The sequence below is a fragment of the Botryllus schlosseri genome, chromosome 8 (assembly GCF_051294905.1).
Source record: "Botryllus schlosseri isolate E-star chromosome 8, Bs_hap1, whole genome shotgun sequence".
In the NCBI taxonomy this organism is placed as follows: domain Eukaryota; kingdom Metazoa; phylum Chordata; class Ascidiacea; order Stolidobranchia; family Styelidae; genus Botryllus; species Botryllus schlosseri.
In genome coordinates, this window is record NC_137243.1 from 17,302,867 (window position 1) to 17,325,752 (window position 22,886).

At 42.6% G+C, this 22,886-nt stretch overlaps 5 protein-coding genes across 5 annotated transcripts; all 5 read right to left on the reverse strand.

Annotated features, from left to right (window-relative positions):
- Window positions 1–3,371: 3,371 nt before the first annotated feature.
- LOC145445589 (uncharacterized) lies at window positions 3,372–8,319 on the reverse strand. Its single transcript, XM_080323779.1, has one exon. It carries the CDS (start codon window positions 8,317–8,319, stop codon window positions 4,303–4,305), a length of 4,017 nt encoding a protein of 1,338 aa, XP_080179905.1. The 3' UTR covers window positions 3,372–4,302.
- Window positions 8,320–8,458: 139 nt separating this feature from the next.
- On the reverse strand, window positions 8,459–9,840 carry LOC145445593 (uncharacterized protein C9orf85 homolog). Its single transcript, XM_080323783.1, has one exon. The coding sequence runs from the start codon at window positions 9,838–9,840 to the stop codon at window positions 9,505–9,507; it is 336 nt and encodes a 111-aa protein (XP_080179909.1). The 3' UTR covers window positions 8,459–9,504.
- A 45-nt stretch (window positions 9,841–9,885) lies between these two features.
- On the reverse strand, window positions 9,886–10,713 carry LOC145445592 (prefoldin subunit 4-like). The gene has a single exon (XM_080323782.1). The coding sequence runs from the start codon at window positions 10,564–10,566 to the stop codon at window positions 10,171–10,173; it is 396 nt and encodes a 131-aa protein (XP_080179908.1). The 5' UTR covers window positions 10,567–10,713; the 3' UTR covers window positions 9,886–10,170.
- On the reverse strand, window positions 10,603–13,848 carry LOC145445590 (RNA polymerase II-associated protein 3-like). Its single transcript, XM_080323780.1, has one exon. The coding sequence runs from the start codon at window positions 13,846–13,848 to the stop codon at window positions 12,355–12,357; it is 1,494 nt and encodes a 497-aa protein (XP_080179906.1). The 3' UTR covers window positions 10,603–12,354.
- A 19-nt stretch (window positions 13,849–13,867) lies between these two features.
- Window positions 13,868–17,221, reverse strand: LOC145445591 (large ribosomal subunit protein uL2m-like). The gene has a single exon (XM_080323781.1). The coding sequence runs from the start codon at window positions 15,851–15,853 to the stop codon at window positions 14,975–14,977; it is 879 nt and encodes a 292-aa protein (XP_080179907.1). The 5' UTR covers window positions 15,854–17,221; the 3' UTR covers window positions 13,868–14,974.
- Window positions 17,222–22,886: the final 5,665 nt, after the last annotated feature.

Consider the following 22,886-nt stretch of genomic DNA (forward strand, 5'->3'; position numbering starts at 1 on the left):
CCCTATGGGAGCACGGGGTCCTGACGAAGTGCTGCTATGTTCCTGCTAACGGATATATCCCCGGAGATGTTTAATTACTATTGAGGGGGCCCATACCTTTTCAAACACACCTCACTCAGCTCTACCGGCAAATCAGAACACGTGAACAGAGACAGGATGAAAATTGATAGCAATACATGCAATTCCCGATCATATTGACCGATTCAGTCATGAAACTAAAGAAATTTCTCGCGCTTCGCGCGTTTAGGCGAGAAAAGCTGATTCACTCAACTGACACCCAATGCAGCTGATAAGTAGCGGTAAACAGCGTACGGTTTTGAAATCTCGCCAGGGCAATAAAACTACTCCGAAATAGCCATGGTGACTGTTTGGGTCTGTTTCATAGCCGTAGTATTCGTGCGGCCCGACCGTACTCTGAAATTCTAAATTTGGCCCTCACACCGAAAAAGTTTGGGAACCACTGCTATAGAGTATGACTCTATAATACCTCTATAGCAGGGGTGGGCAAACGTTTGAGCTCGCGGGCCGCATTCAACATCTGAATCCATTCGCGGGCCGCACTATATAAAATTGGGATTAAAAACCAAATTGCAATATTGGTGTTTGATTATATAGTGAGGACAGCGAGATAATATATGTGCCGAACATTGCTTTTGATGATATTGTACACGCGTCAGCAACATATTGGCGAGATTTCATAGGCTGGTTGACGTGAATAACCAATTTGTCAAAACTTTCGAGATGAAAGTCGATTGTCCCGATTCTTAGAACAGGATTTAAATTTAAATCTGTGAGCACTGAGCAGCGATCTGTTCATAGATTTACTAATTCCACTTTTAATTCAGTTCCAGGACACACAATACTAGCAGCATCATACCCATCTTCAAACACGCTTTTACTATGTGTAGATAAAATATGAATACCCCAATTCTACGCATACAGAAAACAAATCTACCTAAGACACGCGCTAATCGTTTTTTTATAAGCATATCACTGAAATATTTAAAACTGGATTGACCAATCTGAAATCACACTCGTGAATCGAATTATGTCAATCTCCTATAGGATTTCTGTGATGTTTAGCAGTTGAAACCTTTGAAACTGCGTGGGCCTTGAAATCGGTCTGTTGCGCCACAAATTAAACATAAACAATAATATAGGAAGTATTTTACCTTAGAATAGTGGTTCTCAAACTTCTTAAGACACGCCCGGCCCCCTTATGATGGTGAAAGATTTGGTGCCCCCTTATCGTCATATCACAAAACGCAACCAGGATGCTAGCAAACCTAACGGATAGCTTGGTGGCATGGAAGGTAACGACTGTTGATAATATATTTTTAAATATGATATTCAGACTATATATACAGAGTAGCAACCGTAAATTGGAAGTAAATCGCGCCGAGCGCGAAATTTTTTTTCAGTTGAGCTCAGTTTCGCACCCCCGTCAGATGCTTTCACGCCACCAAGGTAGGCGCGCCCCCACAGTTTGAGAACCACTGCTTTAGAATTGTCATGGTGAAATATACTAAGAAACAGTTTAACTCAAGTCCCTGCATTATTTCGATTTTTAGAACGCATTTATCAATATTTTTAATAAGTTTCATTAGACTCTCGCGGGCCGCACAGAACGGTGTTGCGGGCCGTAGTTTGCCCACCCCTGCTCTATAGTAACACCATGCCTACCTATTTGTTTCATTTGACCAGAGGTGGTCAAAGTAGTCAAGAAAGCTACTCAAGTAGAAGTAGAAGTAGCGACGCAAAAATCTACTCAAGTACGAGTAGAAGTACTTTTTACATGAGCAACCTAAAACTACTTGAAGTAGAAGTAGAATTGACTGACTTAAAACCTACTCAAGTAAGTAAGTAGTTTTGAAAACGGTCATAATACGTTCGCATAGACTCTCAAAAGCTGCAAATTGAGATATGCGGAGGGTGCAGAGAGCTTCATGTCCAACGCATATTGATGCATCCCAGAAGGTATAAATTCCCGACAGCATGAACATTCGACCGAATCATGAGATGCAAAGATAGTTTTGCTATGGAAATGAGATAGTAATCTTTTGTTTACTCGAACATCCCGTTTTAGAAAATGTCATGGCATGTTCCCTCACGCATATTACGGCCTTTAGTTAGTCGAAGAGCGATACGGAGAAGTTGTATGGATACGATGTTAACACTTTGCGCGATTCTTATACGATGATAACAAAATAGGGCATAACGTAAAAATGCCAAAGTGTAATTGTATTTTAGGAAAATACACGGCGATGCTACACTTGCTTTTAAACTTAAACATGTATGTTCGCCAGACAAAAGAACTGAAACCAATTAGAACTCTCAATGATACTATGAATTGAACGATAACTACAAATACTACATCAGAAAAGCGGAAAATGTATTTTATGTCTTTTGTCGAGACAGTATTAACGGTGGTCTGCTAAAACACATTTAACGCTCAAAAAGTCAGAGCCCACATTTCCAGAATTGGACACGCCATGGGCTGCTAGAATACGATATGATGGGTAAATGCTAGATTTCGAAACGGTAGTTTCAAGCGTTATAATGGGCCATATTTACTGTAATGAAATATGTCATATGGGCGAAAATGCGGTGCAACGTGCAACCTAAATAATATTCACTTTCGTGAAAACGTATTTGTAACTCTATTTATGCTTAATGTGAAGCGCGACGGAAATTCTGGGTTTGACTTAAAGTTCCTTAAAATTAAAAGTTAGAACTCCCTGAAAACAGCCCGACAATTCCCCAGTTTCTCTTTCTAATTGGGGGATTAAACTACTTCTACTTGACAAACTGAAAATAGCGAAAAGTAAGTAAGTAGATCACTATATATTACGAAGTAGAAGTAGCGAAGATTCTATCTACTTGAGTAAGTACCAAAAGTAGAGGAAAACTACTTGAGTACTTCGAAAAAGTAGAAGTACTTCGTTACTGATCACCTCTGCATTTGACCGTTTATGATTCACAATGAGCCGACAATAGGCCGTTTACAACGGTACAAGCTGCAAAATATCAAATGATAAGTTTACCGACAGTGCAAGATCTACGATACAAACGAAATGCAGGCTGTAAGAAAATTTTGACTTCGTTAACAATTTTTACCTAACGCTACAATTTTGACTACATCTTTACAAATTTTGACATGTCAAAAAAATCTCCCTAGTTATCAGATCTGGGACTAAACGCAGGAACGTGCCACTGCAAGCTATTAGTATGCTGTATCTACCTGGTCACGACATACGTGGAACTCAAGCTACAACCCAGCATGCCTTCTACAATATGCTTCAAATTAGACCTCTTACCTTCAATTCGCTCTCCCTATCCCGTCCCACACAAAAACAATAGTAACAACGATATTTGTGCCATATGAGTTAAAAAGTGCATATTCAGAGAAGACGCTGTTGAAGATGTTCAAATATAATCTATACATAGTACGGAGGAATCGCACACAAACTAACAAAGGCGTAAATATACCCGATCACCATAAAGGCAAGTGCAAGTAACTAAAAAAACGAGCAACTCTGTTGCCACTCTCTAAATTGTGATGGCATATAGAGGGTAGATATATGCCTCTTGTTGATTTCAAATCCAAATAGCTTAGATGATCGGTCATCAATGAGGGCCAGTGGAAAACAAACTAAAACATATCCCGGATAAATATAATAGATATATCAAGAACAGTACATACTAGGACACACAGTGGTTCACTAAAATTATTAAGGTGTTGAACAGTATTAGGTGAGCACCAGTTAAACAAATTTAATATTACAAATCAAAAAGGTCACAAGTTTGTACCACAGTAACTGATAACATTCATCACACATCATGGATGCACTGACGATAGTCCTTGACTGCAACAGCAGGAACGAGCAGAAGCAACTGCTCACAAGCAATTGAACTTGGCAGTACCATAATAAAACATGATTCCAAGGGTAATCCGTGTATGGCCTGGCATGTGCGCAGCACTAGAGGTGATTCAAAGGCAGGTTTCTGGGCGACTACTAATTACACGTAATTTGTCGATAGTTAAAGATTGTCGAAATTGCTGGGCGGCTCAATTTCACAAAAAGTAGTTTCTGCCCGAAAGTTTTCTGAGGGTGGTTGACTTTGAAAACCTAATCACCGTAGCAGTAATTTACCGCCAATAATAAGCAGGTTCGTATATATACACACATTTCAAGGATGTAATTTTCAATCGAACTAGGGTAAGCACTAGGGAAGCGGGTGAGCCACAGCCTCAATTCGCAATAACGATCGCGAGTAAATCAGAAAAGAGCGAAGCACCATTCACTGTAACACGCAGACTCTGCTGTTTTTGCTCGCGTTGTCAGGCCTAACAGAGCGGTGATTCGGCGACCTCCCGTGCCCATACTCGCGGTCGTTAATCTCTCTCTGCTGCTCGTCCAGTTGCTTCTTCAACATCGCGATCTGATCCTGCAACCAACGCTCCTGCTCCAACTTCTCCTTCTCGTGCCTCACCTGCAGCTCCCGCATCACACTCTCGTTCCTCTCCTGCACCTCCCTCAACCGCCTCTCGGCATCTTGCTTTTCCTCCTGCAGACGAGAAACTTTTTCGCGAAGCGTGGCTGTGTTGTCGGGACGCGCCGGTGAACGGCTTGGAAGCGGCGATTCCCGGCGACCGAAACGTCCGCGACCAGCTACGCCTGGTCTGTTATGGCTGAGATTGGTTTGCCCGGGGCGGGCACGACGAGGAGACGCCGAACGAGGCTTGCGGGTCGCTTTTTCGGGTACCTCCAAAGCAAATTGATCTGCGGGTTGGCGTGCTACGGAACCATTGCTCGAACGCGAACTGGACACGCGGGATGCGCTTTTAGGAGCAACCTTCCTTGCTTCCGCTTTTGATGTCGCAGACGATGGTTTTTGTTTCTGACCGTTTTTCGCCGTGGCTGAACTGCTGGCAACAGCGTCCAGAGACTTTTTCAATTCCTCTCTAATCCACGTGGGTGCGGTACCGAACGAATCCGAATCTGAAACCTCGGAGGTCGCGGCTTCGTCGACCGGGTCGACGAAACCTCCTGCCGATTTTTTGGCGACACGCTTAGGCACCATCAAATTCAAGCAGCTAACCCGCGTATCGAGACGCTGCGCTCTCCCCGCTTTACTCTGCGTGTCAGTCGCTTTTATCGCAGCCGCCGGCGCATTTGTACTCACCGACATCAAAAAATTGCACCCGCACGGACTCAACGAGTCCAAATACACGGCAAACTCGGCGGAAGGCACGTCACTTGCTACATTCGGCCCGTCTTCCAAAAGAGACCTGTTCACGTCCACAAATCCCAACGAACTGTCCGGAGTTGAGTTGGGGGTGGGTGTTGTAGCGTCAGACGATGGTCCATGAACACGAAGAATAGGCAACGGCGAATAAATCACATCGGTAACACGGAGATCGACAGACGACGTACCCGTGGTAGCCGCGCTCATACCGCCTTCTTCGATATCCGCGTCTCCGTCAGTCCGAGAGTTTTGGCGTTCCGTCGCTGTAGATTTAATGTCCAACGCACTCGACGCGTTGCTCTGCTCCTCCGACGTCATCATGTCCTGGCTCACGCTGACTGTGCTTCTACAACTGATCGTGCTCGTGCTGCTAAGAGTACGGCGATGGGGCGGACGCACCGCAAGATTGTTGTTATGTTCAATATTGTTGCTTGCCTCTTCCAAGGACGCTAAGGAAGGGTCTTCCCTTGCTAGCAAAGGTGATAGATACCGTGTACCCCAAAACATCAACGATCCGTCGTTGCACCCGACCACAGTGAAAGTGTCTCCGCAGACCATTGTGTTAATGTCACAGTCATTCAAGGACTTAAACTGGTACGGGGCGCCGATAACCTTAGTGTCGCCTGTTCCAAGTTGCCCTTGTTTATTGTTACCGAACATATACAAATCCCCGTGTTCCGTTAGCACTGCCGTGTGGCTTTTACCCATCGCTACATCCACAACCCCCTTTACCGTACGGACCGGAGTGGGCGTCTTCTTACATTCAACTTCGAATCTCAATCGGTTACCCAACATCGACAGGAAACCACGCCGTTCGTTAAGACCAAGCTTATTGTGTTTGTTATTTCCGCAAGCCAACAACGTCCCGATGTCGGTAATAAACATGGTACCGTCCACACCACACCGTACGTCCCTGATGGTAACGCCTTCCCCTATCGTCACAGGCGTAGGCAGTTCTGTAATCTCAGTATTTCCGAGGCCAAGACGACCGTCTTTACCATCGCCCCACGCGAAAACCTTGCTATCTCTACTCACAGCCACGACGTGTTTGGCACCGCAAGTGACAACAGACACATCAACGCTTAACAAGGACTCGATTAGTCTCGGGCGTTGCGATGACACGAGATCACCATGCCCCAGACAACCATACCGACCATCTCCACACGTCATTAGAATACCGTTGTCGGAAGCAAACACACTGAAAGATGCCCCGGCGGATGCAGATATTACTGATTTGCCTTTCAACGCCTCAACCATTTTCGGTTTGACGACAGGCTCCATATTGCCGTGTCCCAGTTGCCCGTGGTCGTTCTCACCCCACGTAAACACGTTCATCTCGGCAGTCACGGCTACGAAATGATTTTCTCCCACTGCAACCTGCCTGATTTGGATACGCAACGGAAATCCGTCTACAGGTGAGATGGTCATTGTGCCAGTGTCGTAAACGTACAGCACAGAGCGTCTCTCATGCTTTGTCGCCGATGATACGTTTCGATTTTTGGCAGTGACGCCGCCTGAACGATAACTGTCCTCGCTGCCAGCGAATCTATCGAGCAGATCGGGAATCCGGATGAGATCGAGCATCTGCGCCGTGGGTCTCTCCGAAGGCTCCCTGTGCAGCATGTCGTGCACCAGTTGCCGGAATTCCGCACTGTAGCCTCCCTTGATAGGTGCGATATTACCTCTCATGATCTTATTCACGAGAGCCGGTAAGTTTGTGCTTTCAAAAGTTTTCTGCTGCGTGGCCATCTCGTGTAGGATGCATCCCAGGGCCCAGATGTCCGATTTTTCGTTGTAGGGCTTGCCCTCGCAAATCTCCGGCGAGATGTAGTACGGCGTCCCGAGGACGGTGTTGGCGCCTTTCATGTGGGAGTTCATGATTTTGGACACGCCGAAATCGCCGATTTTCAACAGGCCCTCTTTCATCATGAAAATATTGGCGGTTTTCAAGTCGCGATGCATCACCTTCTGCTCGTGCATGTAACGTATCCCGCACGTGATCTGTCCGAACATGCTCAAAATAGCGGTTTCCGACAGTGGAGCGTCCTGTTTCGCCAGAAACTGCGCAAGAGTGCCGTCATCTGCATATTCCATTTCGATCATTAGAACCCCGTTCTCTTCGAAGCTGTCATAACAGCAGATTATATTCGGATGATTCAACATCTTCAGCACCTTGGTCTCGTTCATCGCCAGCTGCCTTTCTTGACTGTTCAACTCCGACATGTTAATTTCCTTCAAAATAACTAGTGAATCGTCATCTTTTTTGCGGTATAGCACCGCTGTGCCAAACGCGCCCTTGCCTACGGTACGTATCTTTTCAAATAAGTCCAACGTTTGGTAAGTCCCGTTGGACCAGTTGCGGATTTTATCGGCAGTAAAATATATATCGCCTAAACTTTGAGTGTCTCCGGTTGTAGAAAAAGTGCGACCGGTGCCAAGTTGTTCTTTTGAATACCCGATTAGTTTAGCACCAGTGATCTCGAGTAGAGTATCAAAATGTTTGTCGAGCTGATTGACTACGGCGCCCCCGAAAAAATCAAGCCTACACTCCCGAGTCTTGTCAGCAAAGTTATTGAATAGAAGTCTGAAAAACTGTCCAATCCCGGCGGTTTTAATGACGGTCGCGTTGGCGCTGAGAACGGAATGGTGGTCTTGCGAGTTGAGCATAAAAAGACCGGCATGCTTGTAGCTGCCGATACATCCGACAGCGACGACTTTTTCGTCGCCATTTAGAGATGCCGACACCAGCGCTAACAGTGAATCGAACGTGTTATTTTCGTAATTGTACAAGATCGCAGTAACATTGGGTTTGACCGCTTTTTCCAGTAACGCGCCGTATTTACAACGGTTTGAAACTAGCAGCAACTTTCTCACAGTAGAGGATGAGTAATTCGTGTCTGAGAGTGTGACTTTACCCTTCGTTTGCTTGCTTTTACCGTTATCATATCCATTAACCAGTGGCTCTTTCTCGGAAGAGTTCTTTTTCGATTTAATAGGACCCACGGCTTTCTTACCGGCGAACCGACTTTTGTTATCATTGATCAACTTGGCCGTGAGTTTGTTGCTCATGCCCGAGTGTAATTCATTGTTGTGTATCGGTCAGAAGTTTTCCGCATATCTGCAAAATCGCCATCGGAGACGTCTTTGCAGCAAAGCATAAAATAAGACTCGTTTTGAGTGCTACATCACTAGAGCTATTGAGAAAATATCTGTAAAACCACAAGTTACAGATCAGGTATTGTATGACGAGTAAACATCAAACATTACGTTTCAGTTGGAAAATTGTCAGATGCTCTCGAAAACACAAAAGGAATTGTAGCATGAATACATGTCATTATTTGTAAGCAGCCATTCACACCAAATTACATACCTTATGTCAAACCATCCTACCAGAACATGAACAATTGAGAGACACTGTATCAGGCATATTTTGGTAGGGATCCGTAACACACAAAACAGAGTGGTTAAGAAGTCTACGTGACTAACAGTGCCTGCAACACCACTCATGAAAATCAGCGCTGGCATGTGATCATTGTTGGCAAAAGAACAATAGAGAGTATATCAAATAACACGGAAACACTGCTTTATCTCAAAGGATTATCTCAAGACATGAAGCCAGTAAATAGCACTGAACTATCCACTTAACCATACCCCTCAATAGCGAACTATAACACATTAAGGTACCACCAATGCAACGCACTGATTGCACAAAAACCTAATAATTACATAGCAGCATACAAGTTTAGCATTATCTTTGACAGTTTGTCTATTCTTTCATTCAGAAAAGTGGCATATACCGCATCCAAGCAAACACATTGACAATGAATGTACTAAGAGCACTGATATTGCACTGCTGCAGTTATATAGCACAAGTTAGCCAAAGATGATGATTCTCCAGCAGAAAAAACCAATTAAATAGCAATATGAATTTCAAGATAAGCTCCTCTCATGGCCAACAAAGGCAGTCAAGGGGCACTTGAGAATTCTTGAACAAACAAAATCATCAGTTTTCACTGATTGATAAAACAACCGAATCGATTTCATCTATAGCCTCTCTAGAAAGCAAATACAAAATCTCCAAATTTGACCTAAAAATACCGTCTGTTTTTATTGTACTTCCAAATCGACAGTTGTGTCACATAAGAGAATTTCTCTCCATTCCAAACACCCAGGTAGGCTAATCATCCCTGTAGCAATACCATTGACAATGCGGATCGTAAAATCTGCATCTCAGATTATGCATTATTCCCAAGTTCAATCAGTATCTTCGTCCTCTGCAGAAGTACGGATGCAAAGTTTCCCGCATCTCGGACAAGATTGCGTCGCCGAAGAGCATCCGGCGCACATAATGCGATACGCGACTTTGACGTTCTTCTTCTCGCATTTCGTGCATTTGCTGGGTTTCGTGAGAGGCTTATACTTGTTGTACTTGATCTTCCAATCGATGAGTTCCGAGCATTTACCACACAGACCGTTGCGATCCACTTTGTTTTGCGTTATCAATGCATTTGCCGTATTGGACTTCCACGCGGTGTGGTTTTGATGCTTTTGCGGTCGGCTCCTTTTACAGTTGCCCTTTTGGCTGCTCATCCTCACAAGAATTTATCAATTACCGATCTATATTATCACAAAACCCTGAAAATATAACGAAGAGCATGGTGAAATAGACACGTTCGAGACATTATGAAAGCAATCTCACATAGTACCCAGTTTGTCCCTGTAAGCTACAACACAAACATACATACAGTACACGCTTGAATATAGAAGATTAGAAAGGGTTTGCTGTAGATTTACACCAACATAGGAGCATTCGCACTTTCGAGACTGGCAAAAATCTCCCCCATTCTAGGTGAATATTGCAACCGTTTGCACATGCAGGCAAATCTAATGTAGCAGCAATATCAAGAAAACTACACCCTTTTATTCCTCTTCATCATGTTCCAGATTGATCTGATCGCCGAATTTCGCTTTTAACTTCACTTTCAAACCGTCCATAACAGATTTGATCTCGGTGGTTGACTTTTCTAATTTTTCGATCTCTCTCTGCAATTTTGATTTCGCATTTTCTATCAGCTCCTCCGTTTCCTCCATGCTGTGACTTATGAACACCTCTCCAATTAGGTACGGCACGGGTCCCGAATCATCGTCAAGCATCATTAAATCATCAGCGGCGTCTTCAAGATTCTGCATTTCTTTCTTTTTCTCTTTAATCTCCTCCATCAGCTCCTCAAGCCTCGCATTTTTCCTTGCAAACATGTTGATCTTTTTCTGATCTTCATAAGTGACCGTGCCGCTGGCTGGGGCGTCTTTGGCCATGATTCGGGCAAATTTAGATTGCTACAAAACTACTCGCTACAAAAATAAATCAATAAATGGTAGGTTATTTGCGGCGCAAACACAAGTATTCTGACGAGGTTGCGGGTTAAACATTCTCCCAGAATGATAAATGAGTAGCCTACATAACCATGGTAGTAAAACGACTAATCTAATATCAATCACATAGAAAGTAGCCGACACATCATCCATTCATCAGGTGAAAATAGAAACAGTTTAATGACCAATTATAATTATATTCATATACTAAGATTTTGAAGACACATTTACAGAGCCAGCGTGTGATTTTGTCAAAATACGTGTAGGCTACCTAACATGGGCAAATTTCCAACTTCAGACAGGCCTTTTTCTAATCAATAAAGCCAAACCAACAATCCCTAAGGTTAAACCAAAGCAACACCTTCTTTACGAACTTGTCAAGACAACATTTAATTTCAAAAGCCGTCTAGCAAGTTACCTTTATGCGTTTTTGTTGGTAGTTTTCTCAAAGGCGGAATGGCGAAAGATTTATTAACAGTGAACACCGAAGAGCTTCTGCATATTTGTAAGGAATAGCAAACAGGAATGATTGTTTTGAGAAAGCCAGACATGGTTGATTGTAAATAAAGTGATAGAAAGTGAAAACCCGCTGACATACAAATACCACAGCAAGGTCCCCGCTCATTACATTAACATTTTGCTGAATACCAAAGCAGCCAATTCCGGGGATTGATCCACCAATGCATATTACTACAAATTCGTTTGGCAGCCTTTTAATCGGCTTGTGTGCAACCAAAATTACCGCAACAGCAACTGAATCAACAATTTTACCAAAAACATTGCTAAATTATCAAAAAACGTTAGACAGAGTAATAGTTTTTTAAACTCAATCACTATCTTAATGGGAATATCCATAACTCAGAGAGGACAATTTCATGAATAATCATACAGATATGTGTTTGGTATTTTGTAAGAATTAGGGGACAAAGCACCATCACAATGACATTTGATGATCTATGGCCATCCTCAGTATAGTCTTACGGAATCATAAATACATTTGAACTCGGAATGAAAATAGGTTGAAATATTTGAGAATGGAATAAACCTATAGTTTACGTCACACACCAGACCTCGCATGAAAATTGATTTATACGTAACAGATGCCAATGTTAAATATACATGCTGAATAACAGCATACAATCCCTGTCCCAAGAACTTGAGCTTATCGATAGCAAATTCAATGTAAATGTGTCCAGAAAGAGAGGGGTTTTATAAAAAATGCAAAAATGGGTCAGACACAGAGGTGGTGAGTAAAGATAACTTTATAAATTTATATCCTAATTATAAGTAGAATTAATAATTGAAGACTTGAAAAGTTCTCATGTTTATAAGCAATTTCACAACATCGACCTGGTCAAAGGGTCGCAAACTTTTCAGAGTTAATCGGAGGCGCGTACTTTCAAAATGACAGATTGAAATATAGATCTGAGCAATTTTCAAAAACATATTCAGCTAATATAGGGTCGATTTTGTCCAGACACCATGACAATTTCACTCGCAGCAGTGACACAAGCCTATCATAAAACTACTTTCTAATTCAAGAAGTCCAAAGTGTAAAATTTATATAGTTTTGCTGTCAAGTAGAAGAGGAAGTAGCCTAATACATAACCAATTGAGCAAGCAGTACGAGTAGGCACATCTACTTGAGTATTCGGAAAAAGCAGTACTTTACCACCACCTCTGGTAAGATACAGCCACACTATTACAATATTTGCCGCCTGATAATTAAAATCAGCATTCAATGCCGTACTTCTCACTAAGATTATCCAACGACGAACAACGCTCCGGCAATGAAGTTCTCAAAACGGAAAACAGCGTTTTAACCTCGGATTTCTCTTCTCCAGACATGAACATAACAGCCATTTCAAAGCGGCGAGTCTTTGAGAATTGCAAAACGTAGTTGAACACTAGATCGTAATCAGTTGACAACGCGAGACATTTTAGAATTGGAACTAATGTTTCAGTTTCCAGTTGCTGTTTCAGCAAAGAAGGAATGCTTTCAGGAGTTATTTGCATGAGATATTCGTACAGCTTATTTAGGTCGCTGCACAACGATTTGACATGGGCCTGAAACTGAAATGATGTAGTCGGGCGTTCTGGAATCGCGGATTTATGGGATACAGGAATGGGACTAGCTACACGACCGTTAATCAATATCTTTTTTTTAGGTTTATCGTTTTTGGAAGGTACTGGCGAGTCACTTTCCGCGCTTTTTGATGAGGTGACGACTTCCTCTATTAAATTGATACTCTTGCTTTGAGCCGTAACTTCGTTTGTTCTGGACTCTTCTGTTGTTTCCTCCACGATGCGTGGCGTCGACACGTGATCTAGATTAGAACGCAGGTCTTCTTCGAATCCAATTTCTTCCACTTCCACTCGCATCAGCGGCTTTGCAGACCTTTCCTTCGGTGGTATAAACACAGGATAAACGTACCGAGATTTGTCCTCGGTTCTTTTCGTAGATTTACAATCGTCTTTCGCCACCTTTTTCAAACCCTTTTCGGCGTCCTTGATTTTTTTCAACTCCGCCTTTGCCTGATTGTTGTACGGCTCCAATTTCAACGCGTCCAAGAAGTCTTTTTCGGCACTGGAAGTTTTACCGAGCGCGACTCTAGCCGCACCGCGTCGCAAGTACGCCTTCACGTAGCACGGATCGAGAGACAGCGCAAGAGTGCAGTCCATCTCGGCCTCGGAATGCTTTTTCGTAAGTAAAAACGCCATTGCTCTGTTTGCGGGAAATACCGGGTTGTTAGGGTCGGCTTCCATTCCTGTGGTGTAACATTCGATCGCAGCTTCGTAGCCTTTATTCTTGAAATGTTCGTTCCCTTTTTCCTTCATTTCTATCGCCACCAGCGCTTTCCTTTTTTGGTCCAACTTCTCAATTTCGACTTGGACTTCGGTATCTTCCGCTGTCTCTTCTTCATCTACCTCCTTGCACATCTTATCAATGTCAAGACGTTCCCACCTTCTGTAATCCGCCGATTTGATCCTTTCTTGTTTCGGTTTCTCCTTGTCAGTGTTTCTTCGGTTTTTTACTTTCTCCGTGACCAGTTTCGTACGGATGGGAGGCATGGAAGAGACGGCTTGTTCGCGAGGTTTCATCGTCTTCAAGGTTTTGTCTTTCTTCTTGATATCTGTCGTCCACGAATCCAGTTCTTGTAGGAAATCGCCAACTTCACGCTGATTCTGACGGACTCCCAGTGTTAACTCTCTCATTTTGTCCATGATTAATTATTGACTGTAACTAGAAGAGATTTTAGAAGAAATCATATACCGGTATACCGTACTAGTCTTACGAAGTTGAGAGAACCAACTGAAACAGATATCTCAAGTTTAAAGGGAATAGCCTGCGATATACGTTCAAGAGTACAGTCAAACCAGTGGTCTACATTTTAATACAGCAGCAATAAGACACATAAATGTCGCAATGCAACGCTGACATATGTGTTCCCGGAGAAGCCATGTTCAGAAATGTATGAAGCTGACAGGACATTAGGTATAAGATAGCCTATGCTATGCCGTAAATTGAAATTGAAACACAAGTTATGTGTAGTCTCCTGAACTGACAAAATATTATTTGACTGATGCAACATGAATAAAGATAGAAGCAAGATTTGCTTTTCTAAGTCCCTGCTTGCACTATATTATATAGAATTTAAGCAAAACGTTAATCACTACAGCTATATCAATGTCAGTGATAACACAAATTCAAAGCATTTGTTGTTATACCTTACCTAGAAGAGCAATTGCACAAAAAGTCAATGCCATCGAGTATTATATGATAGACCAGTGGTTCTCAAACTTTTTTAGACACGCCCCCTTTATGATGGTGAAAAATTCTGTGTCCCCCTTATCGACATATTACAAAATGCAACCAAAATGCTGGCAATCCCAACGGATAGTTTGACGGCATAAAGGTTATAACTGTTGATGAGAGATTTCTCAAATATGAAATTCGGACTACACACAGACACAGAGCAATAACTACGATTAAAAAGTCAATCGCGATGAGCGCTATAAAAAATTTCAGTTGACCGCAGCTTAAGTTCAACCTGTTTGAGAACCACTGTGATAGAGGCTGTGGTGAGGTTAGGACTCAGAAAGAGCACAAAAATGGAGTTTCAAAAGCACACATCATTTCACTCACAGCATATGGGTGGATGGTAAAAAAATTGTAATAACGCTTTAAGTGAACCATAAAAATTCAAGGGCTCACAAGGTAGGACTACTAGTTCATTTTCAATAAAAATTTGATAATGTAGACGAACTTGACACCTCACATTAGTTAAGCCAACACATCATACTTATGATTGAGCAGAACATTCATATAACAACCAGAAAAAGAGCAGCATCAATCTTCCAAGGCCTTTTTATCTTTCAAAAGTTGCGCTTCCGTGTAGACTACCATAGGTTTGGCAGGGTGTATTTTTCTTCCGTGACGCCCATCTTTCCTATGCCATTTCCCAGAACGAGGACGGATTCCATAATCCCTACTTTTTTGTGCACAACCCCAGATTTCGTCGTCATGTTCAACATTGGATACTTGCCCTACAACGGCGACACAGTCGGGGTGAACGCTGACCTCTCTCCCAGATGGTAATTGTAATACGACATTATTTTCCCCTTTACGGATCACAATTGCATAGTTCCCGGCAGACCTTGCTAATTTAGAGCCCGCCCCGGGGAGAAATTCGACGGAGCAAACTTGTGTTCCCTGGGGGATCAATTTTAACGGAAAGGCGTCACCACTTTTCCCGATAAACACTCCCACTTCGGGTTTGGCAGAGTTTTTTATTAAAGCGCCCTCTTTCATTTCTGTGGTCGCAAGAACCCAGCGGCGTAATTCTGGGCCAGCCACTAGCGCGATATATCCAGACCTGTTATCATCCGGCTGCATTTTCAATATTTTCTCGAAAAACAACCTTCCATTCGAGACGTCGTCTTTAGATAATCTGCGATGTTGCACCCAGTAAAATTCTCTGTCCAAACCCCCACCCAGCTTCGCAGTCCATTTAAGACCTGGGGTTTTCTCCGGCCCAGCCGGTAATCTTCCGCCAGTTCTCCATACCTTCAACGGGTCTGTCGTGTAATCTTTTTGCTCCCATAACTTGATTAGTCGGTGTCCATATCTTCCTAAACAGGGCTGCGAAGATGACAAGGCACGTATCGATACAGTAGGATAAGTTAAGAATTCAAGCGTAGCCCTTCTAAAAAAAGTAGCTCCGATCATCTGTAAAATCAAAAGGCATGGTGGTACAACTGAGTTACATGCAGTTCTTAGACCAGAGAGGGCTGTTATGTCTCGTGACCCAAGCAATTCAGATTTGTTAGTGTGTATGGTTTTCTGGAAATACCATGGAATTAAATATCATTAAACAAGACTGGTCTCGACATTTGGTACGGTACTATGATTTCTTGTACAAAATAGTGAGAAAAGCATTTTCTCATCGATTTGCAACCTAGTACCTATACTCAGGCGAATGTATTCATACTTCATTTTCTCTGATGAGTACACAGTAACAAATTAATTTGAGGTTAAATTTTAGAGACGGCAGAGTTGTATATTGTAGCCTATAGATTTTTCCGGGTACGTTATGTGCTCAGCTCTGTCTTGACTATATTCTACTATATTTCCTTCTCCACTGATAGTCTTCTGGTACTGGTACCACTAGTCTTTTTCGGTAACCAGTTTTTCTACATTATCAACAAGTAAATCTATATAGCTTCAATTTTTAAATACCTTACCCCTGCTCGATTCCTAGATCGCGAAAGCCTTTTAACAAATGCGACGTGTATAGTATAGCCCAAAGACGAGACTGAAAACGTGATTGTTTTCGTTTGGCAATAAGTTGCGCGTGACAAAAGGGTTTCTTGCAATAGAATAATTTTAGGTACTGTAATTAAACAGAAAGTGTCACAGGACGTTGCCATTAATTTCACTCTGACGAGTGACCTAGCCTTAAATTCTAAAACGAAATGGTCAAATGAAATCCAAGCACCCTTATATTGAAATAATGGGCTTTGATTTTACACCACAAGATAAACATAATGGTAGTGTAGTGGTGGTAGAGCGTCCAGTGGTGGTAGAGCGTCCAGTTGCTTGTTCAGTATGTCACATGCTCACTCCAAGCGCAGGGTAAATCCTAAGATTTTATTGTATACTGGTACGGTACCTGCGGGTGCGGCTTCCCAGCTATAAGAAATCGGTCCTCTTCGCACCGAGACTATACACTATCTATTAGTAGCTTCAAAACATTACCCATGGGCCATGGCCATATCCCAGGTTGGAATCCCGGTACGCTTAGCGCAATATCTTTGGTGTGCCAAGGCGGTTCTCGGCGTCACACCTGTGTGCAGTCAGTAGAATCTTTGGTGTGCACGAGACACCGATTCCATATTGGGCCATATCACTATATCAGTAAGCACTAAGCGGAACATGGATATTCCGGTACCAATATTAGCTAGATAACCTGGATTCAGAACAACAACAACAACAACGTTTTGTAGTCGTTGGAAGCGAAAAGTATTCCCCGAAAACTATATAACATAACAATCAATCGAGTACAAGCTCTTCACTATTCGAGGTTCGTAGTTCGTTGCTGTTGCTGTTGGTTTGGTACATGAATGATAGGACCTCATTTGTTTTCTATGATTTGTTACGCATGATCGATATGTAACGGTAGGTCGTAGGTTCTTCTATAAAACATATCAAATTGATTATTAGCAATTTCAATATTTTCAGAGTCACAACTCAATCTCACTTCCATAATTTTGACTCGAGTCAAGTCAAGTCATTTTCAATTCACCGCCGAGTCAAGTCCAAGTCCACATAGCGGGTCGAGTCCGAGTTATCGTGTTTTGACTCGAAGTCATCATGTTCACTGTTCAGTTCAGTTTTCAGTTCAATCCGGTCCAATCCACGATATCAACTCTGTTCGAGTGATATAGAATGGCTCGCATTCATAATATAGTAATTTTCCTCAATTTCTGGCCCTATTTTCCACTCAATCAATCAATCAATCAATCAATCAATCAATCAATCAATCGTCAGATTATATTTTCCTCGGCCCAAGACACACACAAATGTACAATGCGATATACAAGACACACAATGTGATGTAATGAACAGATAGGGGGATGGCGAACGACCAATCAGTAGGGGTCTCTTGCAGGGCTGTGGAGTCGGAGTCGGAGTCGGTGGAGTGGGCGTCGGAGTTTGGCTAATTTTCACTTAATGGAGTCGGAGTCGGAGTCGGGGTCGTGAAAACTATCATGGCTGGAGTCGGAGTCGGAGTCGGGGGGAAAATACTGACTGGAGTCGGAGTCGGAGTTTGTGAAAATGACCCTGACTTCGACTCCGACTACGACTCCGACTTCTCTATCATAAAAACAATTGCTTTCAAAGTATTTTCAATATATTTTCCATGTAGGCTACCACCTATCACTGTTATTAATAACCATACAGATCAGGTGCGGCCAACCCGTGGCACGCTGGCCAAATTCTAGACTGCGAGAAGCTTTTGTGTGGCTTGCGAGGTAATTCTCGAAATTATTTATAACATCAGGTAAAATTGCAAGGCCAACCAAAATTTGATTAGCATGACCGCGAAATTTGATGATGACTAAAACATCAGTTCTGACGCATAGGCGTTTCCATGGACCAACCACATTTATCGCAGATCTTCGTGTAGTAGGATATTCCGCAGCAGATTTATTTGACATGAAATTTTTCTCGGCACTTAGCATGATTTATTGTCATTAGATTTCTTACATTCAGTATTCTGAAAATTATAAATGCATGTTATTTACAGAATTGAGTCTAACTATATTCGCAGTAAGGAGATAACGTGTCGTCCAACATGAGGCTTCGCTTGTGCACTCGCAGCGAGATCGTCGACGACGAAACATTTGCACAAAATCATAGAGGCATGTTCACCGAAACATTCGTTATTGCTATGTCTAAACATCGAATAATCCTGTCCTTACCAAATGACCCCAGTGGTATACAGGTGCGACCCCCAATAGATGTTAGTAACATATTTATTGATAGAATTCAGTCATTACCTTTGAAAAAATTTCGCGCTTGGCGCGACCAGGGTGTGACTGCGCACAGCTCAATTGCATGGCATAATTGTTATCAATTTCAGTACGTAGTAATATAAGTATTGTTTGCAATGTTACCTAATTCGGGTCGTTTCTATCGGAGGAATGAAAATGGCAGGGTTGTAATGACTCGAGTCATGACTCTACTCGAGTCCGACTCGAGTCACGATTTTCGGATGACTCGACTCGACTCGAGTCATTTTCTCAAAATACGAAAATGACTCGACTCGACTCGAGTCAATCTGTGTATTGACTCGACTTGGACTCGAGTCATTGCGCAAGACTCGAAGCAAGTCATTGACTCGAGATTCAGACGGCTAAGACCGACATTTCATTGTAATTTGGAAGCCAACACACTATTGGGATTTCGTTTGTTGGTACTGGTGCTTGAAAATGCGACCAGAAACTGCTAAAAGTGAGGAAAATTGATATGTTGTAAATTCGAACCATTGAATATCATCATCATTCATCATTGGTTTATTAGCAATTTTATCAGTTCAATACACCACAAAAATGCGATACAATGAATAGACAGGAAGATGTCGAAGCGACAAGGAGTAGTCTATGGAATCTGACACCCACCTTGGCCTAGGCGATGTAAAGAGGAAGCATGCACACTGAGTGAAAGTAAAGAAGATAGTATAGAAAAAGAATGCGACAAGAAATCGGGCGGCATGTCATGGGAAGCGAGATCGATAGGTCAGTCGTGGTCCGGTAATCTTGAGGATGGACTGTATTTATTTAGTAGTAATTGCTTGTATTTCGACTTGAATGTGGACATGCTCGTCGACTGTCGGATGGCCGGCGGGATACTGTTCCACACATCAGGTCCGGCATATTTGATGGAGCGATGATCACCAAACAGAGTTAAAAAAGTGGGTTTAGGAAGACTTTAACTGGAAACTGAGCAGTCAACACAATGACTTGGGCTCCGACTCGAGTTATAATACCATGACTCGGACTCGATCCTCTGTTCGCTGACTTGGACTCGGACTTGACTCGGTGGGAATTGAAAATGACTCGACTTGACTCGAGTCAAAAATATAAAAGTGAGATTGACTTGTGACTCGGAGCCTTGTGACTTGGTTACAACCCTGGAAAATGGTTATCAACATCCCAGCCCGCGTAATGGTTCCTAAATCTCATGAGCCTTTGGCAGGAAAAGTAGGCCACCCCTTATATCGATCAAATTAGACATAACTTGCAAATTACAATTCGTTGCATAGAGGAAGAAAATCGCAATATGTATTTTTGCCATGCAGTCAAAATTGATGCAATTTTTGGAATGATATATATTTGTGGTGTAGGCTTAGATGTTTGGGTCGAACAAATGATTAAGAAAGACTGCGAGTCCTAGTCCATGAATACTTGACTAAGTACATGTAGACTAGACCAGTGCTCTTCAACCGGGGTTGTCGTACACCCTAGGGTGTACCAGAATTTGCAAAGGGTGTACCACTCGGATGGGGTGTACAGGGGTGTACCAGATCCGAATTACAATGAGCCGATGGCTAGCTATCACAAAGACCGGTTTATGGGTCAGTACAGGTTGACGCACAGGTTAATGAGCAATATGGTACGATGTTATCTCAACCTCAAGTGTAATACTGTACACCGCTTGATTGTGATGTCATAAGCAAATATTTCTCGTATTTATTTAGCCGTCGGCGATAGACCAATGGTTCCGTTTAGTGTTGGAAAGTATGCAGTTAACAAACATGTGTTCACTGAACAGCTAGTCATTTGTCTTTTAGTGATTTTTGAGGAAACCGCCGCGATAGCTCAGACTTCTTGAATCGATACTTCCTACCCGAAGTTAATAAATACCGCAATGCACATAAATGAAGTGACGTAGCCAGCCAGGGTCGAAACAGCTTCCATGTTGAAATCGAAACCCTTTTGTTTTAAAATGCCGATTTTATGTCCAATATTTCGCCATACATTTGCAATTTAGTATTTTATTATTAGTGTGCAAATTAGCGACAATAGACTGTGTATAGCGGCATACGATCTGAGGTTACTGACATCTCTTGCAGCCCATGTGCTACTATCGACTGTGTGTGTGTGTGTGGTGTGAGGCAGGCCTGGTACGCAGTAGGCTGGTGCGCCTGCTATCATCGCTGATCAGAATTACCGCTTCTGCAGCAGTAGCTTTACCTACTCTCTCCCCAATACTGTTACATTTAGGTTGATTATCGTTCGTAATGTCATGCTGTTTTGGGGCTGACACGAAATGAATTCCAATTTGCGTGGCGGGCGACCTAACTGGCTGCGAATAGACTCTGTGACCAAATACTATTTTATTCAAATCCAAATTTTTTGACGGCAATAACTCCGCTTCTACTGGTTGGAATTGAGCCAAATTTGAAAAACATCATTTTTATAGACAACCTAATACTTTCATGGGGTGAACAGAAAAATTTCACATTTTTTGTTATATATTTTTATATTATAAATAGAAACTTTCTTCTTCCGTAGCCATGCGGCTACTGGTTGGAATTGAACCAAATTTGGTGTGTAGGCTTAAGTTAGGTAACCTAACAATTTTATCAAGTAGCCAGTACGATTTGAGGAAAAAAGTCATTTTTGAAGACCCCTAATGAACAGGGGTGTACGAGTTTTGAGCAAACGTTAAAAGGGTGTACCACGTCGAAAAAGGTTGAAGAGCACTGGACTAGACAGACATAGGCTATAGTATTTGACTACTTGCTAAATTTCATTTATGACTAATGTCTATTAGTAGTAAGAGTGTGTGTGCTTGTAATCGGTATAGTGTGTAATGAGAAAATTAGTAAGTTCAATCTCTGTAATAGTTGCTGACTCATACACATATGCAAGAGCTACACTTGGATTTTTTGTCTACATTTTTATGATGCAGGATCGGATATATGTCGTATTTGAATGATTCATACATATTAGGATATTACAGAGTCCATGTTATAAAAACTTATAATATATAAAAAAGAAGGATATTAGCAAATCATTCTGTCATTTTAATTGCATAGTGGATAATTCGCGAGCTGTGCCACAATGAAACAATTTTGCATGCCACCGTTAATCACATGTTTGCGTATGTTTAATGGTTGTATGATAATAGTCATTCAACCGACAGTGTGGCATATAATTTTCGAAGTAAATTGGTAATACTGTTGGAGTCGGAGTCGGAGTCGGGAGTCGGAGTCGGTACGTTTTAAGACTCTGGAGTCAGAGTCGGAGTCGGAGTCGGTACGTTTTAAGACTCAGGAGTTGGAGTCGGAGTCGGTATATTCAAAATGTGTGGAGTCGGAGTCGGAGCCGGAGTCGGTGGTAAAATTTACCGACTCCACAGCCCTGGTCTCTTGAACTGGCATCCACCTCTACCTAGTGCCCGAAGTCACAGTCTTCTTCGATGTTATTCTTTCTTCGTCTGTCCTTTTTTAAGAATCTTGTAGTTGTAGCTCTATGGCGCCACTAGGGGGTGACGACATCGCAGGTGCTTCGGTGCTTCGGTGATCGCGTCTCGATTCCGGACTGCAAATCGCAGGGTGTTGTGGAAAAACTTGACACTGACACTCAACCCAGATCCTTGGTTATCAGAACTGGGCGTGGCACCTTCAGAAGAAATCGCCGAATGGTGCGAAGATACCAGACGGAGAATGCCCCGCAAGAAGGCGTCGACATTACCGCCAGTGAGGCAGCTTAATTCTTCAAATTTCCCAATCAGGGAGGAGATAACAGTTCGAGCGCTACTAGTGTCGATCGCGGTGACCATCATGAGGCGGCGATAGTCCGACGGTCGGATCAGAACAGAACCGCACCTCGCAGATACATCGAGGAGTACTGATGTAGTTATAGGAGTAGTGTGTGCAAATATGTTGTGTTCTTCATTCACCTCTTGCCTGCCAATTCCTTCATACCTTTGTACCGCTAACTGCCTCAATTCGGATTGTTTATTGTCTTCATCCTGTGCTTGCGTTGTATATGTTTGTGCTGCTTATAAGCTTTTGTGCTTGTCCCGAGAAAGGAGAGGTAGTGGTAGCTCTATGGCGCCACTACGGGGTGACGACATCGCAGGTGCTTCGGTGCTTGGTCGTCACTGAATACATGGCTGCTTGAGAACTACACGTCTCGTATATTAGACAGACCGTCAGTCACGCTACTAGAAATCTATTCCTTGCTCT

What these genes read in the sequence shown, in the direction of transcription:
- LOC145445591 (XM_080323781.1), bottom strand. Translation starts at nt 15,853, where the DNA reads ATGATCGGAGCTACTTTTTTTAGAAGGGCTACGCTTGAATTCTTAACT.
- LOC145445589 (XM_080323779.1), bottom strand. Translation starts at nt 8,319, where the DNA reads ATGAGCAACAAACTCACGGCCAAGTTGATCAATGATAACAAAAGTCGG.
- LOC145445590 (XM_080323780.1), bottom strand. Translation starts at nt 13,848, where the DNA reads ATGGACAAAATGAGAGAGTTAACACTGGGAGTCCGTCAGAATCAGCGT.
- LOC145445593 (XM_080323783.1), bottom strand. Translation starts at nt 9,840, where the DNA reads ATGAGCAGCCAAAAGGGCAACTGTAAAAGGAGCCGACCGCAAAAGCAT.
- LOC145445592 (XM_080323782.1), bottom strand. Translation starts at nt 10,566, where the DNA reads ATGGCCAAAGACGCCCCAGCCAGCGGCACGGTCACTTATGAAGATCAG.